This window comes from Alligator mississippiensis, chromosome 15, assembly GCF_030867095.1.
Source record: "Alligator mississippiensis isolate rAllMis1 chromosome 15, rAllMis1, whole genome shotgun sequence".
Taxonomy (NCBI): domain Eukaryota; kingdom Metazoa; phylum Chordata; order Crocodylia; family Alligatoridae; genus Alligator; species Alligator mississippiensis.
In genome coordinates, this window is record NC_081838.1 from 27,248,936 (window position 1) to 27,265,876 (window position 16,941).

The 16,941-nt window shown below is 47.8% G+C and overlaps 2 protein-coding genes across 2 annotated transcripts; both read left to right on the forward strand.

Annotated features, from left to right (window-relative positions):
- Positions 1–545: 545 nt before the first annotated feature.
- LOC132245842 (olfactory receptor 14A16-like) lies at positions 546–1,504 on the forward strand. Its single transcript, XM_059718972.1, has one exon. It carries the CDS (start codon positions 561–563, stop codon positions 1,479–1,481), a length of 921 nt encoding a protein of 306 aa, XP_059574955.1. The 5' UTR covers positions 546–560; the 3' UTR covers positions 1,482–1,504.
- A 12,527-nt stretch (positions 1,505–14,031) lies between these two features.
- LOC132245548 (olfactory receptor 14A16-like) lies at positions 14,032–16,554 on the forward strand. Its single transcript, XM_059718128.1, has 2 exons — positions 14,032–14,059; positions 15,578–16,554. The coding sequence occupies exons 1-2, from the start codon at positions 14,032–14,034 to the stop codon at positions 16,552–16,554; spliced, it is 1,005 nt and encodes a 334-aa protein (XP_059574111.1).
- The last annotated feature ends 387 nt before the right edge of the window (positions 16,555–16,941 follow it).

Genomic DNA, 16,941 nt, shown 5'->3' on the forward strand with positions numbered 1-16,941 from the left:
GTTTTCTGCACAAGCTGTAAGTATGTTTTTCACGGTGGGGTTGAGACCTCCCTCCTATGACAGTAAAACTCAAGGTAGTTGTATTTTTCTCTTTTTTTTTTCTAGCTGAGTTTTGGTGTTCTCCTTGACTCAGCCTTGTGACCTCTACAGTCATTCTACCAAGTAACCCTTCTTTAATAATGAACCTGACTATGGCACTTATTTTCAAAGTGTGGAGAGTTTACACCTCCTAGGTGATAGCAATCATTTGATCTGTCTAGCAGTGCCTGCTGAATAATACTGTCTTTCAGCTTGGTGTACAAATCAGAACATGTCTTCAAAAGCAAACATTTCCCCTAGAAAAGGTTTTTCAAAAGTCAGTTTTTCAAAAGTCAAAATTTAAATAAAAAATGAACGTCGATTGAATATCTGGCAGCAGACAGACAGACAGTGTGTTTGAAAGCGAGTTTGTGAGATGCTTTTGACAGGAGAATCACAGCCACTCATATTTGTTTGTCTGATTGTGACTGCTGCTCCTGTTCTTTCCTCCACAGGCATCCCCCAAGGCACGGAAAAGGGCAATGGCCAACCAAACCACCGTCACTGGCTTTCTCCTCCTGAACTTTTCTGACAGCCAGGAGCTGCAGCTTTTATATTTTGCCATCTTTCTGGCAGCGTACCTGGCAGCTCTGGTAGGTAATCTCCTCGTTATCATGGTGGTAGCCCTTGACCACCACCTTCACACTCCCATGTACTTTTTCCTGATGAATTTGTCCATCCTAGACCTTGGAACCATCTCTGTCACTGTTCCCAAATCCATGGCTAATTCCCTGTGGAACACCAGGTCCATTCCCTACGCTGGATGTGTTGCCCAAGTTTTCTTCTTTTTTTTCTTTGCTACAGCCAACTTTGCCTTCCTCACCATCATGGCATATGATCGATACACTGCAATTTGCAAACCACTGTACTATGAGACCATAATGAGCAGGAAAGTATGTGTCCAGCTGACCATCAGTGTGTGGGTCACCTCCATTCTCTACTCCGCACTGCACACTGGTAACACTTTTCGGTTACCTTTCTGCCACTCCAATGTTGTCAACAAGTTTTTCTGTGATGTCCCCCAGCTGCTCCAGCTCTCCTGCTCTGACTCATATCTCAGTGAGGCAGGGATACTTGTCTTTAGTGCGTGTTTATTTTTTACCTGTTTTGTTTTCATTGTTGTATCATATGTTCAGATCTTCGGTGTGGTACTGAGAATCCCTTCCAAGCAGGGCCGCCATAAAGCTTTCTCCACCTGTACTCCTCACCTCATTGTGGTCTCTCTGTTTATTCTCAGTGGCATTTGTGCCTATTTAATACCTACTTCCAGCACCCCATCAGCTCTGGATTTCATAGTAGCTGTTCTATATGCCATATGGCCTCCAACGGTCAATCCCATCATCTACAGCATAAGAAATAAGGAGATCAAAGGTGCCCTTGGTAAAATTCTTGTCTGGAAATAATTAACTTGGAAGAAAGTGTCCATTTTTTTTTCATAAGTGTCATTTAATTATCTTTTTCTTCATAGATAAATATAACTGGTAGAAATGTTCACCACAGTAAGGCAGTGTTCAATCCATACCATTACCACTGAAATCAGTAAAATTCCTGTAGATTTAAATCATCTTAATTGCAATTAGATCTTCTATACTTAGAAATTTATACTATCTTCTTTCCCAGCCCAAAGGGGCTTGGTGACAAAGTGTTCAATATATTCTCCTATAGCTCCCATGAGTTAAGATGAAACTTTGTTCTGCACTTGTAAGCAATGTACTTGGTAAATAATCCTCCACAGTCAAAGCAGGGCAGCATACATGGTGGCAGTGCATGCCGCCCAAACCAGAGCCTGGCTTGCTGGAGACGTGCTCCAGCTGCTGGCCAGGCTTCCTGCCATGGCTGCTGCCCTAGGAGGCCCCCAGGATCCCATGTAAGGTTTCTGGGGCCAGCACAGGTGCTGACCCCAGCCTCCCCTATCCAACACAAGGTGTGCCACTGCTACTTGTCCCTGCGGAAACAAACATCCTCACTCATCTGGACATGCCCAGTTAGTCAGTCAGTGGGCTTTTTTTCTTCTGAACAGATACTTGGGAGTGATTGGGAAAATGAATGCATGGAGGGAGAAAATAGGGAATGTTTGCTTAAATGGACCTGTACATGAGTTCTCAGCTATTTTTTACACATATCTTTTTTTTTTCTTTTTAAATGGGGCATCCTGAGAGAGAGGAGTACTTTCTCTCCACAGTGATGTAGAATAGAAAGTGTCGGTGTTACTGAGCTCTTGTTGAAATGAATATTTTACTGCTGCTGGTATTACTCAGTTATTAAAACTGAGTGTTGCCATGTATAACCTCGACTAAGGGTTCTTTTATACCATGTTAAATAAAGAAATATATTATTCATGCAATGGAATTTCTGTACAGCTGAAGTCAGAATCCACTGGTAAGAAGCAGTTCACCCTATTATGCATTCCCCAGAGGGGCTCACTCTTGAGACCATACAACCTGAATGAATTTTCTCTGTGTACTGCTTGAAACTAACCCCAGGTATAGTTTATAGAGAGGTGACCATGTGGTTTTTCAAACTTTGAGACAAGGCTTTCCAGTTCCTACACTACCTGGCAATCTGCATAACCTCCACAAAAGGCAGAGTTGACTTTGCTCCTGGAGAGGCACTTTACCTCTTAAAGGGCAAAGAGTGCATATGCAGAAAGCAGGCATCCCTTCTTAAGCAATACACCGTTTATTGCTTAACTGCAATATAGCAGGTGGAGTCCTTTTCTCCATTGTGTAGATCATGCCAGCAGAAGACTTCCAGTCCGTCAGAAGGCCATGCTTTCTTTTCCTGGGAGACTCTGTCCTGCTTTCCTTCCATTTCTTCATCTTGGAGTCTGTGTTTCAAGGTATCTCTCACATTAGGGCTTTTATGGTGTCACCTTGGGTGCTAGAGACAGCAGGGAGACTTCTGGTGCTGGGGCCTGAATCCAGTGGTACCCCAGTTGTCTCTATATGTCAATACTCTATTATATTCTTGATTAGACACATTTGTGGAGGACAGGTTCATCGGGAGCTACTAAGTGAACAGTCACAGATATATTCTCTGACATCCATAAACCGGTGATTGTCAATTCCAGGAAAGGTATGAGACATGCCCAAACATGCCTGTTAAACCTCAACCCCACGTGAGGCCCAATGACTAGGGGAGCCAACGAATCAATTGCCCATGGGATCATGAGCATGACCACTTGTGGGGCAAACACAAGCACACAAGTTCAACAGCTTTATTGAAGTGGAGGCAACTTCGGGTGGGTCCCCACCAAACTGAGGAGCGACCCAGAACATCTTTGCGTTCATACATTTATACTTTCCAGTCCACACTCATTAGCATTAAACCATGTCCAGTTCCCCCCTACGACACCCACGGCTCCGCCCCTGCATTTACATGGAATTGGCTATGCATTAGCCCATTACCATGAAACTTTCCACTCTGCCTGCATGAGATCGTCACCCCTGCTGCCTTCAGTCACTTGCAGTTAACCATCTTAAAAGCCTACTTTTACATTTTCCCTCTTGATATACCACTGGTTTCCTCCCCTGTCTGGTTTGAGTTCCTCTATTCCACAACTAAACAAACAGTCAAATGATTAGACAAATGATTAACCATTTAAAGCCCTACATTCCCCTAAGTAAACAAACATGTAAAACAAACATAACTTTCTGCTAACTTTAGCATCTTGAGTGTTATGCCTGGTCAAATCTCCAACTTGGGCATAGGTAAGCAATGTAAGTATCAGCTGCAAGACTAAGACCTTTCAGTGTTCAGGCTCAGCACAAATCAAGGGAAAAGAGCGGGAGAAATAGCAGATTGCAAACAACAGGGGAAAAGGAGCAGGAAAAAAGGGCAGGAAAAAGCAAGCATAAATAAGCAGTGCATCAGCTTCAAGACCAATTCAAGGGCTTACCATAAATCAGCAAGAAAAAAGGGTGGGAAAATGCACAAGACACAGGGCAGGAAAATGCAAGGGTTTACCATCCTAACAATGCCCTTTCCAAATACTGTTTAACACATCTACTGCTTGATACTAGACAGACCGTTGGTTTGCCCTTGTAAGACACTTTTTATCTTCTCAACAAAAAAAATGTTGAGCGATGCCATTAAAATCTCCTCTGGTGATTATCCCAGCCTGGGCCCAGCTCAGCCAACCAGCCATGGCACAGATGTCCCTGCCCAGATCCATCCTGAAATGGCCATTTTTCCCTACATGGACCTGAGGGGCCTTGGGAACTCTTGCCTCTCCTGGCCAACCTCTCACCTATTATTGTTTAACTCAGAATATGGAGGAGTTACAGGCAGCTGTGGGAGGTAAACTGTCCTATTTATTGGTCATGAGCATCTTCAGTTCCTCCCACCCCCCACCACTAATACCCTGTTTTCTTCTGACTCAGTATCTTTATTAGTCAGTGCCTCAACACAGAAGGATTCCACAGGTCCACTGGGGAGTAAACCAAATAATTATGTACATAACACATCACTTTTTTTTAAAAAGAGTAATTCTTTCAGAACAATGTTGAAAGATCCTCAGAGGCTAAGCCTTGTCAACATGGCCATTCTTATCTAGGTAATGTCCTAACAGGCCATCTATTTTTGCCCCGTGAGCAAATGGTTCCACATGATGTTGGCATTTGGTGCCGAACATGATGCCTATTTTATATTTGAATGAAGAAAAGCCATAACAGATCTTCCCAGCACTAGCAATTTCTACCATGCAACTTTCCTAAGGGAAATGTAGATAAGACATTGTGAGTTTCCTGTCCTGCTGATTTCAATTTAGGGACTTCCAACACCATGACAGAAGTGACTGCTCCATCAGCTCATGCCCCCAACCCTTCCACCCTTCCATGCAGCTGGCAGGCTCCACTGAAGGAAAAAAAAAAGGGTGCCATAACTCAATCTGCACCTACCATGGGGTAAGACTATCCACACAGGTAGTAACAAGTACTCCTCCTATTTACTTCTGGGTAACTTACTTGTTTTCCTATGCTTTTATTTGTTTTCCAATGCTTTTAGAATTATAGTATAACTTGATAGCAAGACCCACCCCCCCAGGCACTGAAGAGAAGAAGTTAAGATAATTAGGACTTTGGAGATCTAAACCCAATGCTGCAATGAAGGCCAGAACAAGTTTTCCTACAATGATTCCTAAACACCTAAAATTCAGCTTCTGTACATGATCAAAAGCAATGCATTTTAATTGGCTAAGTAGGTGTTTCCTTTCTAGGTTCCACTAGGCACATCCACATGTGCATATTAATGCAACATAATAAACACCAGCTCTTATTGTGCCAAATTATTGCTCCCAGGTGACACGTTTACCCATGTGCCCAGGACCATAGTATGTTGAGCCTGGTTGGAGCAGTTCTGGCTGGCAGATAGTATTGGGGGGTCAACCTGCCAGATCAGGGCTGTTCTGACATGGATAAACTTGCTGTGGAGAGGCTGGCTGGAGCACGAGCGTGATCTAGTGTGAAGCTAGCTGGTAGACAGACCCCGTGCTGAAGCACCATCATGCCCCAGCCAGCCAGCTCAGCATATACACATGCACTATTTACAAGTCCCACTTTGCTCCAGATTTATTAGTTTACTCCAGCCTAATAGTTCTGCATGTGTAGACACCAAGGGTATGTGTAGATGACATGGGCATTAATGTAGAGCACCTGAAAATTTTAATGCACCTTTTTTGGTGTAGTACATTTTTGTTTGCACGACACAGCGTTCGTGTTCACATGAACAGTGCTTTCAAATGAGTTAAGACTCGTGTGTCATTCCCCGCAGACTTCTGTAGGGGGAGTCAAATACCAACTTACCTCCTAGAATGTCTTTTCTAATGTGTTACAGCAGGAGGCACATGTAAGCCACCCCGGCTCCCCAGTACCTGCCCCTGGACTCTCAGGGCACATCCGCACAAGCAACCATGTGAACTTGCAGCAGCTCAAATAGAAGCGGTGCAAATTTGAGCCAGGGCTTTTTGCCTTGGCGCACATGCTCAGACATGCACTTTGTTGTGGAGCAAATTGTGTCACTTGGGGCAAAATAACCCTGCCTGGCTCCTCCCGGATCTGCAGCCAGGGGGACCCAGCACCTGTGCTGTCCCCAGCAGTATAAAAGTCTGCTGCAGGGTTGGCCTGTGTGCGGCACTACTGCCATATGTGCCCCCTGCCTGGCCACCTGGGCAGCTACCGCCCAGAAGATGTTCCAGGTGTGGTGCCCTCTTTGAACTGTCAAAGCATGTCCTTCTGGCCCCATTTGGCCAGGAGGTCAATCATAGTCAGCTGGGTCCAAGGTGCCAGCTCTGAGCAGGCAGGGTCCTGCCACTGGCCTCCCTAGCAGGAATTCTGGTGTTCCCTATTGGAAAACTGAAAAATCCCTGATAAAAAAAAAATCCAAAAGTCACTGTGTAAAATACCCCAAAATTCATGTTCCTCCACAAGTAAAAGACTACTATAAAGAGAGAGAGTAAGACAGAGACACCAATCAGTTGGGCAATGTTTTATTGATGTATGTACAATGTTAAAGCACTGGCTGTTGCGGGGCTACGGCCACACAGTGGTTATGGCCCCCACACAGGGGTTATGGCCCCCAAACAAGGACTAAATGGCCCCCACAGGGGTTACTACCCCCATGCAAGGCCCACATGCCCCACACCAGCCCCCCAAGTGCTGCCCCACCTGGCCCCATCCCCTGCCAGCTGCTCCAGCCCCCCGATGGCTGCCCCACCAAGCCCAACCCCCGCCCTCTCCCAGACCCCAAAATGGCTGCCCCGCCTGACCCCATCCCCAGGGCCCCCAGGCCCCCATGGCTGCCCCTGCAACCCTAGGCACTGTCACTTAAAAAAAACCCAGAAAAAACCAGGAAAAATATGGGAAAAAAGCCCCTCCTTACCTTAGAAGCAGTGGCTGGGGGGCCTCCAGGGCCTCCTGGTAGAGCCCCCCAGGCAGCACAGGGCAGGAGGGCTGAGGCTGGGGCTGCTGGGGCAGTCACCCTGCCTCGCACTGTGTGGGTGGGGCCCCAGTGAGCCAGACAGCAGCTCCAACTGCCGGTAAGTGGTGGCAGGGGGGGTTCCTTTGTTTTTTACTTTGCCAATTCTGGGATGTGGGGAGCAGGGAGCGGGGGCCTCGGGGAGCTGGGGCCAAGCACGGCAGGGATCGGGGAGTTTGGGGGGCAAGCAGGGGGTAGGGTCAGGAAGAGCGGGGGTGGCAGGGGCTGGGGGAGCAAGCGGAGCTGGCGGGAGTAGTCATAGTCCCCTCTGCCCTCCTCCAGCCCCTCCAACCCCTTACTCACGGCACTGGAGCCCTGGTGCTGAACACGCAGCCTGGAGCCACGTGTTCAGCACCAGGACGAGGGGCCAACTATAGAGACACTCTGGCAGCCAGTGCATCTCCATAGAGGACCCAGCCTCCAGTTGCCTCCAGTCATGGTCCAGGATTATGCCCTGTCCCGCTTCTTTTAACTTCATTTTTTTTAGACTCCTTTAGACCCATGTTCCTGCACATGCCTCTTGCCCTGCCTCAGAGGGTTTTGAGACAGGGAGGGAGGCATGTACACACTCGTTTGGATGCACCCTCACTGGGTGGTCCTGAGTCTCACTGAGTCTCCCCAGGGCACGGTCATGGTCGCCCCAATATCCTTGTCACTTGCACCTGCCTATGCTCAATCAGTCTGGTCTCTCTCCATCAGTACATGATTCCAAAGACCCCATCCCGATCCCAAGGACAAGCCACATGGTAAGTAGTCTACTCCATGGTAAGCACCTTGTGTAAATGCACTGACTGTAATCCAGATTAATGCTGGAGGGGTGCCCAACCTTTTAAAGAAATTCAATCCAGTATGTGTACTCCAAGCATGGCTATGTAACTGTGGCAGTTCTGAACTTAGAGCAGCCTCTCTTGGCAGAAAAGCTTAGTGTCTGGAGCACGCACCCACAGGGTGGGAGACTTGAGTTACAGACCTTTCTGTAGTGGTGTCTGAGGAATCTGCAGAGGGCTTGAGTCAATGGTTTTGAGACAGAGGAACTCTCTTTGGCATCTGAATAGGATTCTACTCTTCAAACCTACTTCTTTGTGGCACTCGAGGAACCCACCCTCCAGTTTCATAGATTTCATAGATTTCATAGACATTTGGGCTGGAAGAGACCCCGGAGGATCATCGAGTCCAGTCCCCTGCCCCACGACAAGGAAGTCAGCAGGGATCATAGGATCCCAGCAAGATAAACATCCAAATGTGCCTTTAGGGCATTCAAAGTAGGTGCTTGAACCACCTCCGGCAGCAGTCTATTCCAAACCTTGGGGGCTCGGACAGTGAAGAAGTTCTTTCTTATGTCCAGCCTGAATTGGTCGCAGCAGAGTTTGTGACCATTCGATCTTGTCATCCTTTGGGGCACTCTGGTGAACAGACGTTCCCCCATATCCTGGCAAGCACCCCTGATAAACTTATAGGTGGCCACCAGACCACCCCTGAGCCTGCACTTTTTCAGGCTCAAGAGTCCCATGACTCTCAGCGTCTTATCATAAGGACTGTTTTCCTGACCTCTGATCATTAGCATGGCTCTCCTCTGCACCCTCTCAAGCTTCTCCACATCCTTTTTGAATTGTGGAGCCCAAAACTGGACGCAGTACTCCAGCTGCAGCCTCACCAAGGCCAAGCACAACGGGAGAATGACGTCCCAGGATTTGCTTGAGAAGCATCTGTAGATGCAAGCCAGCATTGTGCTTGCTTTACTAGCCACAGCATCACATTGAAGGTTCATGTTCATCTTGTGGTCAATCATGACCCCCAAGTCCCTTTCGTCCATGGTACTAACCAGTGTAGCCCTGCTGAGCCTATAAGCATGCTGCAGGTTTTTCCTCCCAAAGTGGAGAACCTTGCATGTTTTGGTGTTAAACACCATCAGGTTCTCATCTGCCCATTTCATGAGCCTGTCAAGATCTGCCTGGATCATCCTGCTGTCCTCAGATGTGGATGCTTTACCCCAGAGTTTGGTGTCATCAGTAAACTTGGCTAGTCCACTTCTGACACCAATGTCTATATCATTGATGAACATGTTGAAAAGTATAGGCCCTAGCACAGAGCCTTGAGGGATCCCACTGGTCACAGCACACCACGACGATTGACTTTTTGTCAACCACTACCCTCTGGGTCCTACTGCGGAGCCAATTCCCCAGCCAGCAGTTTGTGGTGAGGTCAAGGTCGCAGTTGGCCAGTTTTGCCAAGAGGCGATCATGGGATACCAGATCAAAGGCTTTTTTAAAGTCAAGATATATGACATCAATCTCTTCCCCCTTGTCCAGCTGATACATCACCTGGTCATAAAAGGAAATGAGATCAGTCAAGGAAGACCTACCCGCAATAAACCCATGCTGGGTATCCCTCAGGATATTGCCGTCAGCTAGTCTATTAAGGATTGCCTCTTTGATAATCTTTTCCAAGACCTTCCCCAGGATAGAGGTCAGGCTGATGGACCTGTAGTTTGCTGGATCTACTTTCCATCCTTTCTTGAAGATAGGCACTACATTGGCCCTCTTCCAATCTTTGGGCACTTCACCACAGCGCCAGGAGTTCTCAAAGATCCCTGCCAGGGGCTGAGCTATGGTGTTTGCCAGCTCTTTGAGTACCCTTGGGTGTAAACCATCAGGGCTGGCTGACTTGAAAGTATCCAGCCTGTCAAGGTGTTCCTTCATGAGGTCAGCATTGATGGAGGGTAAGGAATCTCCCTCACCCAGGCCTTCCTGTCCAGCAGTGGGCAGAGGCGTCCCATGGGACTGGTGAAAAACTGACACAAAGTACCCATTTAGCAAGTTTGTTTTTTCCTGGGCACCGGTTGTCAGCTGTCCCATCTGGTTTACCAGGTGTCCAATGTTGCCCTTGCTTTTCCACCGGCTCCCCACATATCTAAAAAAGGACTTTTTATTGTCCTCGATATTTGTAGCTAGCTAGAGTTCAGTTGCAGCCTTGGCTTTCCTGGTTTGCTCTCTGCAGGTCCGGACCAGAGCAGAGTATTCCTCCTTGGTGGTGGTTCCAGTCCTCCATCCTTTGTAGATCTTCCTTTTAAGATGCAGGAGGTCTGCTAGTTCCCTGGAGAGCCATGGGGGCTGCTGTGCCCTTTCACTGCCTTTCCTCTGAGATGGGATAGACTTTGCTTGCACATCCACTCCCTACAAGCACTCCCTCCTCTGCTCGTGCTTGTAGGGAGGCAGTTAGGCGGGCCAAAGCTACCATGGAGCTGAGGATGGCAACCCAAGTAAAGGACAACAAGAAATTGTTTTTTAGATATATTGGGAGTAAAAGGAAGGCCCAGGGAGGAATAGGACCCCTGCTAAATGGGCAGAAACAATTGGTGACAGACAGGGGGGACAAGGCTGAACTCCTCAACGAGTTCTTTGCCTCAGTGTTCCTAAGCGAGGGGCACGACAAGTCTCTCACTGGGGTTGTAGAGAGGCAGCAGCAAGGCGCCAGACTTCCATACGTAGATCCTGAGGTGGTGCAGAGTCACTTGGAAGAACTGGATGCCTTTAAGTCGGCAGGCCCGGATGGGCTCCATCCGAGGGTGCTGAAGGCACTGGCCGACATCATTGCACAGCCACTGGCGGGAATATTCGAATGCTCATGGCGCACGGGCCAAGTCCCGGAGGACTGGAAAAGGGCTAACGTGGTCCCCATTTTCAAAAAGGGGAGGAAGGAGGACCCGGGCAACTATAGGCCGATCAGTCTCACCTCCATCCTTGGTAAAGTCTTTGAAAAAATTATCAAGGCTCACATTTGTGAGAGCCCGGCAGGGCAAATTATGCTGAGGGGAAACCAGCATGGGTTTGTGGTGGGCAGATCGTGCCTGACCAACCTAGTCTCTTTCTATGACCAGGTTACGAAACGCCTGGACACAGGAGGAGGGGTGGATGTCGTATACTTAGACTTCAGGAAGGCCTTCGATACGGTATCCCACCCCATACTGGTGAACAAGTTAAGAGGCTGTGATGTGGATGACTGCACAGTCCGGTGGGTGGCGAATTGGCTAGAGGGTCGCACCCAAAGAGTCATGGTAGATGGGTCGGTCTTGACCTGGAAGGGTGTGGGCAGTGGGGTCCCGCAGGGTTCGGTCCTTGGACCGATACTCTTTAATGTCTTCATCAGCGACTTGGACGTGGGAGTGAAATGTACTCTGTCCAAGTTTGCAGATGACACAAAGCTATGGGGAGAAGTGGACACGCCGGAGGGCAGGGAACAGCTGCAGGCAGACCTGGATAGGTTGGACAAGTGGGCAGAAAACAACAGGATGCAGTTCAACAAGGAGAAATGCAAAGTGCTGCACCTAGGGAGGAAAAATGTCCAGCACACCTACAGCCTAGGGAATGACCTGCTGGGTGGCACAGAGGTGGAAAGGGATCTTGGAGTCCTAGTGGACTCCAAGATGAACATGAGTCGGCAGTGTGACGAAGCCATCAAAAAAGCCAATGGCACTTTATCGTGCATCAGCAGATGCATGACAAATAGGTCCAAGGAGGTGATACTTCCCCTCTATAGGGCGTTGGTCAGACCGCAGTTGGAGTACTGCGTGCAATTCTGGGCGCCACACTTCAAGAAGGATGCGGATAACCTGGAGAGGGTACAGCGAAGGGCAACTCGTATGGTCAAGGGCCTGCAGACCAAGCCCTACGAGGAGAGACTAGAGAAACTGGACCTTTTCAGCCTCCGCAAGAGAAGGTTGAGAGGCGACCTTGTAGCTGCCTATAAGTTCATCACGGGGGCACAGAAGGGAATTGGTGAGTATTTATTCACCAAGGCACCCCCGGGGGTTACAAGAAACAATGGCCACAAGCTAGTAGAGAGCAGATTTAGACGGGACATAAGGAAGAACTTCTTCACAGTTCGAGTGGCCAAGGTCTGGAACAGGCTCCCAAGGGAGGTGGTGCTCTCCCCTACCCTGGGGGTCTTCAAGAGGAGGTTAGACGAGTATCTAGCTGGGGTCATCTAGACCCAGCACTCTTTCCTGCTTATGCAGGGGGTCGGACTTGATGATCTATTGAGGTCCCTTCCGACCCTAACATCTATGAATCTATGAATCCAGGATTGCTCCGTTGAGGAGCAATCACTCGTCCTGAACTCCCCTCTCCATTGGGTTGTGGCCCTTTAGGACCTCACCAACAAGCCTCCTGAGTTTTTCAAAGTCAGCTTTCCTGAAATCGAGGACTTCTGTATTACTGACTGACTTGCCAGCTTTATGGCGGATGGTGAAGGTGATCAGCTAGTGGTCACTGTCACCCAGCTTCCCTTCAATCGTTAGGTCACTGATTAGGTCATCCCTGGTTGCCAGAACCAGGTCAAGCAATTCTTTACCTCTCGTCAGCCCACAGACTTCCTGCATCAGATAGAGGTCATCCACACATGAGAGAAAGCTTTGCGACTGCTCAGGTTTGGCTGAGCGCTCCTCCCAGGAGATGTCTGAGTAGATAAAATCTCCCATGACAAACATACACTGGGAGAGCGCATCTTCAGCCAATTCCCTGGCAAACTCCTGGTCAAGGTGTTGACCCTGGGTAGGGGGTCTGTAGTAGACTCCCACCATAGCATCCCCTGTGCCATGTTCCCCATGGATTTTAACCCAGAGGGTCTCAAGTCTTCCACCGTGGGTGCCAATGTCAGCTTCCAGGGACACGTAGCTTTCCTTGACATAGACAGCAACACCCCCACCCCTTTTCTCTACTCAATCTATCCTGTACAGCGTATAGCCGTCTATACCTGTGGTCCAGTCATGGGTAGAGTCCCACCAGGTCTCCGTTATCCCTATGACATCATAGTTATTAGCATTTAGCAGGAGGACAAGTTCCTCCTGTTTATTCTTCAAGCTCCTCGCATTTGTGTATAGGCACACAAGTGTCCCCTTGGGGGCCTTTGCCTTGCCTACAGTTCGTTCCAGGGCTGGGGCAGGGGTGGGCTCCCTTAAGTGCCATGGCCTGCTGGCTTTGCACGGGTTGCTCAGCAGGCCAGAAGTGGCGGTAGTCCCACCATACCCATAGTGGCAGGCCAAAGTGTCAGGGCAAAGTGTTTCAGTTCTCCCCTTGTCCTCACCTAAGCAGAGCCATTTTGGATGGTGGTTAGAACTGGGGGGGTCCATAATGCCCTCTGATTTCTGTTAGTACCTTACTGTTCCCAAGAGGTTTGCAACCTCCCCTGAGAGAGGAAAGGGCCCAATGCTAGTGTCAGAGCTTCTCTGGGAGGAGCACTACACTGCTGTCAGTTCATTTGAAGGTTAGTGGCGGGGCAAAGTGTTTCAGTGTATGTCCCCGCATTGTCTTCATGAAGCCTTAATGGTCACGAGAAGAAATGTTCATCTTTTCCAGAACGCCATGGGAACTGCCCTGTTCCACAGCTGGATCACTAGACAAAGAAGCACCAGCTGTTTACAGGAACCACTGTAAACAGTAAAGTGTACATTGCTAACATTTTACTACCTCATTGCTGAGCTGCCATTTTTTTGTGATGCAGTTCACAAAACTGAAGGCATCGGGGACAATGTACAGAGCACTGGAAGCTTAGGCGCGCTTGGGGAAGCTCAGGCTTGGCAGGCTTCCAGTGCCCCTTGCACTGTCTCTGACACCTCATCCAGCTGCCAGAACACCCACATGCCCTCCTTCCACCACCCAGGTGGCAGGGATTATGCATGAGGTGCTGGAAGCTGCCAAGCCCGAGCTTCCCTGAGCATGCCCAGGCTTCCAGCACCCCATGCACCCTTGGATCAGGTGGCTGCTGCCTCCAAGCTGGGGCAACAGCCACATAGCTAGAAGCTGCCCGGGGTGGCCCTGGGGGGCACTACCACTGTGGAGGGAAGCACTGGGCCCTCTCACAGCTCAGGGGCTGCACGACCTGGTGGCAGCTCATGAAACCATGCTCCACCAAGGAAAAAAAATAAAAAAAACAGTGCATTAAAAGCCATTCGGTGATGCTACTTGTGTAGCATCTTGTGTAGACATGGCCAATGAGATGCCTAAAGATTTGGGTAAGCAGATAGTGGGATTTAAAATAGCCCCTAAGAAAAGAGAACTATCCAACCAGTTCATATAGCTTTCTAAATTCAACTGAGCATCTGTCTGCATCTGCGGCTGCCGAAAAACCATTGCCACTCTGTCCCCCAGGTTGCATAGAACTAGAAACAGGGAATCCTGGATGAAACTATGACCTGTGCTGTACACAAGGTCAAACTAGAGAGCCACGATTGTCTCCTTAGCTTGAAAAGCTATTAATTCAGGATTGTTTTCCTCTGGGCCTCTGCTTCTGAGCTATGCAGAGCTCTAGGGAATGAGTCCCACAAGCCCGTAGACTACTGACACTGATAAATCACCTTACTGCAGCTTGTGATCTTTCATACCAGGGAGCTCAACGTCAGCTACGGCCAGTTCATCTGTAGACAGAAATAGGCTTGAATCCAATCATTGGTGTCTTTGTCATCTAGAAGGTACAGTGGCAAAGGAAAGAGAGATTAAATAGATTGAGGGCTGTGTAATGAGCAACGAATCCTAGCACGGGAAGATCAAATGCAACAAAAGCTTGTGGAAAAGACGAAACAAAACCCACACCAGTGCAGTAAGTTGCTTCAAGTCTGAATACATTAAATGGGAAGCCAAAGGCCTAAAGAAAGTCAATGAGATTGAAATTCTGTGTTTTTGCCATGCTGTTGCAAACTTAATCGAAGTGTGGTGAACAAATGAGCAGAGCACTGAAGTAGTTAACACTCTGCTTTTCGTCCTGGTGGCTATGAGACAGAGCTTGATTACACAGAGCACAAGCAATAGAGAGGTAGTAGTAGCACGCCCTTTTCACGTCGAGCTGACTATCCAGCTGGTATGAGGCACCGTATATTAGTTCGCAAGTAGGTGGCCGTCAGGCTGTGGGCAAACCTTGGGTGTGGGATTGGTACATACAACCTGGCACTATGTGGTATATCCCCTGGAAGAAGGAAGGATGCCTTGTTGAAATATTAGTGCTACAGAATGTGTTCACAGTGGCGTTGAGACCTCCTTTCTATGACTGTAAAACTAAAGGTTGTATTTTGCTCTATTTTTTTTTCTAGCTGAATTTTGGGACAGATGTTGTCCTTGACTCAGCCCCATGACCTCTGCACAAATTCTACTAAGTAACACTAGTTTAATAATGAACTATTGACAGACTATGACAATAGTCTAGACTATGACACTTATTTTCAAAAGTGTGGAGAGTCTACCCCTCCTAGCTGCTAGCAAGAATATGATGTGTCTAGCAGTGCCTGCTGAATAACACTCTTGTTCAGGTTGCTGCACCGATCAAAATATGCCTTCAAAAGCAAACACTTACCATAGAAGAAGTCATTATTTAAAATGCAAACATTTCAATCAGAAAAGATTTTTGACTCAAAATCTGGCACCAGTCAGATGCTGTGTGTGTTTGAAAGTGAGTTTGTGCGATGTTTTTGACAGGAGAATCCAAGATTTTATCCGTGCTTATCTGATTGTGACTGCTCCCCCTGTTCTCTCCTCCACAGGCATCCCCCGATGGACTGCAAACGCAATGTTCAACCAAACCTCTGTAACTGAATTCCTCCTGGACTTTTCTGACAGCCAGGAGCTGCAGCCTTTAATTTTTGCCATCTTTCTAGCAGCGTACCTGGCAGCTCTGATAGGAAATCTACTTGTGATCATGCTGGTGGCCCTCGACCACCACCTTCACACTCCCATGTACTTCTTCCTGATGAATTTGTCCATCCTAGACCTTGGAACCATCTCTGTCACTGTTCCCAAATCCATGGCTAATTCCCTGTGGAACACCAGGTCCATTCCCTACGCTGGATGTGTTGCCCAAGTTTTCTTCTTTTTCTTTTTTGCTACAGCCAACTTTGCCTCCCTCACCATCATGGCATATGATCGATGCATTGCCATCTGCAAACCATTGCACTACGAGACCATAATGAACAGAAGAGCTTGCGTCCAGATGGCAGTCAGTGCATGGGTCAGTGCCATTCTCTACTCCTCACTGCACACTGGTAACACTTTTCGGTTACCTTTCTGCCACTCCAACATCATTAACAAGTTTTTCTGTGATATCCCCCAGTTGCTCCAGCTCTCCTGCTCTGACTCATATCTCAGTGAAGTTTGGCTTCTTGTCTTTGGTACGTGTTTATATTTCAGTTGTTTTCTTTTCATCATTGTATCATATGTTCAGATCTTCAGTGTGGTACTGAGAATCCCTTCCAAGCAGGGCCGGCAGAAAGCCTTCTCCACCTGCATTCCTCACCTGCTTGTGGTCTCTTTGCTTATTTTCACTGCCGCAATTGCATACACGAAGCCCACATCCAACTCCCCATCAGCTCTGGATCTCATGGTGACTGTTATGTATGCTGTACTGCCTTCAATGGCCAATCCCATCATCTACAGCATAAGAAACAAGGAAATCAAAGCTGCCCTTGGGAAATTTATTGGACGCAAATTATTCACTTGGAAGAAAGTGTCCATCTTTTTCTAATAAGTGTCATTTAATTATCTTTTTCTGCATAGATGTATTTAGCTGGCAGATGTCGTCACCAAAGTTTGGTAGTGCACAATTCAGAGCAATTCCCAAAAAGTAAGTAATGTTTATGTAGATTTAATTCATCTTAATTACAATTAGACTTTCTTATCTTAGACATTTACATTGTGCCCTTTCCCATCTCAAAAAAGTTTGATGACAAAGTGCTCCAGGTGTGTTGCTACAGAGGGGGGCTCTCTCTCCACAATGATGAAGAGTGGAAAAGATGACTAGTAATTTTCCGCATCCCTGAGTGATGGCTAGAAAATGGCATTTAGAGGTTTGTTTTTGGGAACTGGCTTGCAGGTATATATATGTATATATTAGAATAATGCTTCAGAACAG

Excerpts from the sequence above, each read along its gene's own strand:
- LOC132245842 (XM_059718972.1), top strand. The coding sequence starts at position 561 with ATGGCCAACCAAACCACCGTCACTGGCTTTCTCCTCCTGAACTTTTCT.
- LOC132245548 (XM_059718128.1), top strand. The coding sequence starts at position 14,032 with ATGGCCAATGAGATGCCTAAAGATTTGG. Across the intron at positions 14,060-15,577 it reads TGAGATGCCTAAAGATTTGG|GCATCCCCCGATGGACTGCA; the intron begins GTAAGCAGATAG and ends TCTCCTCCACAG.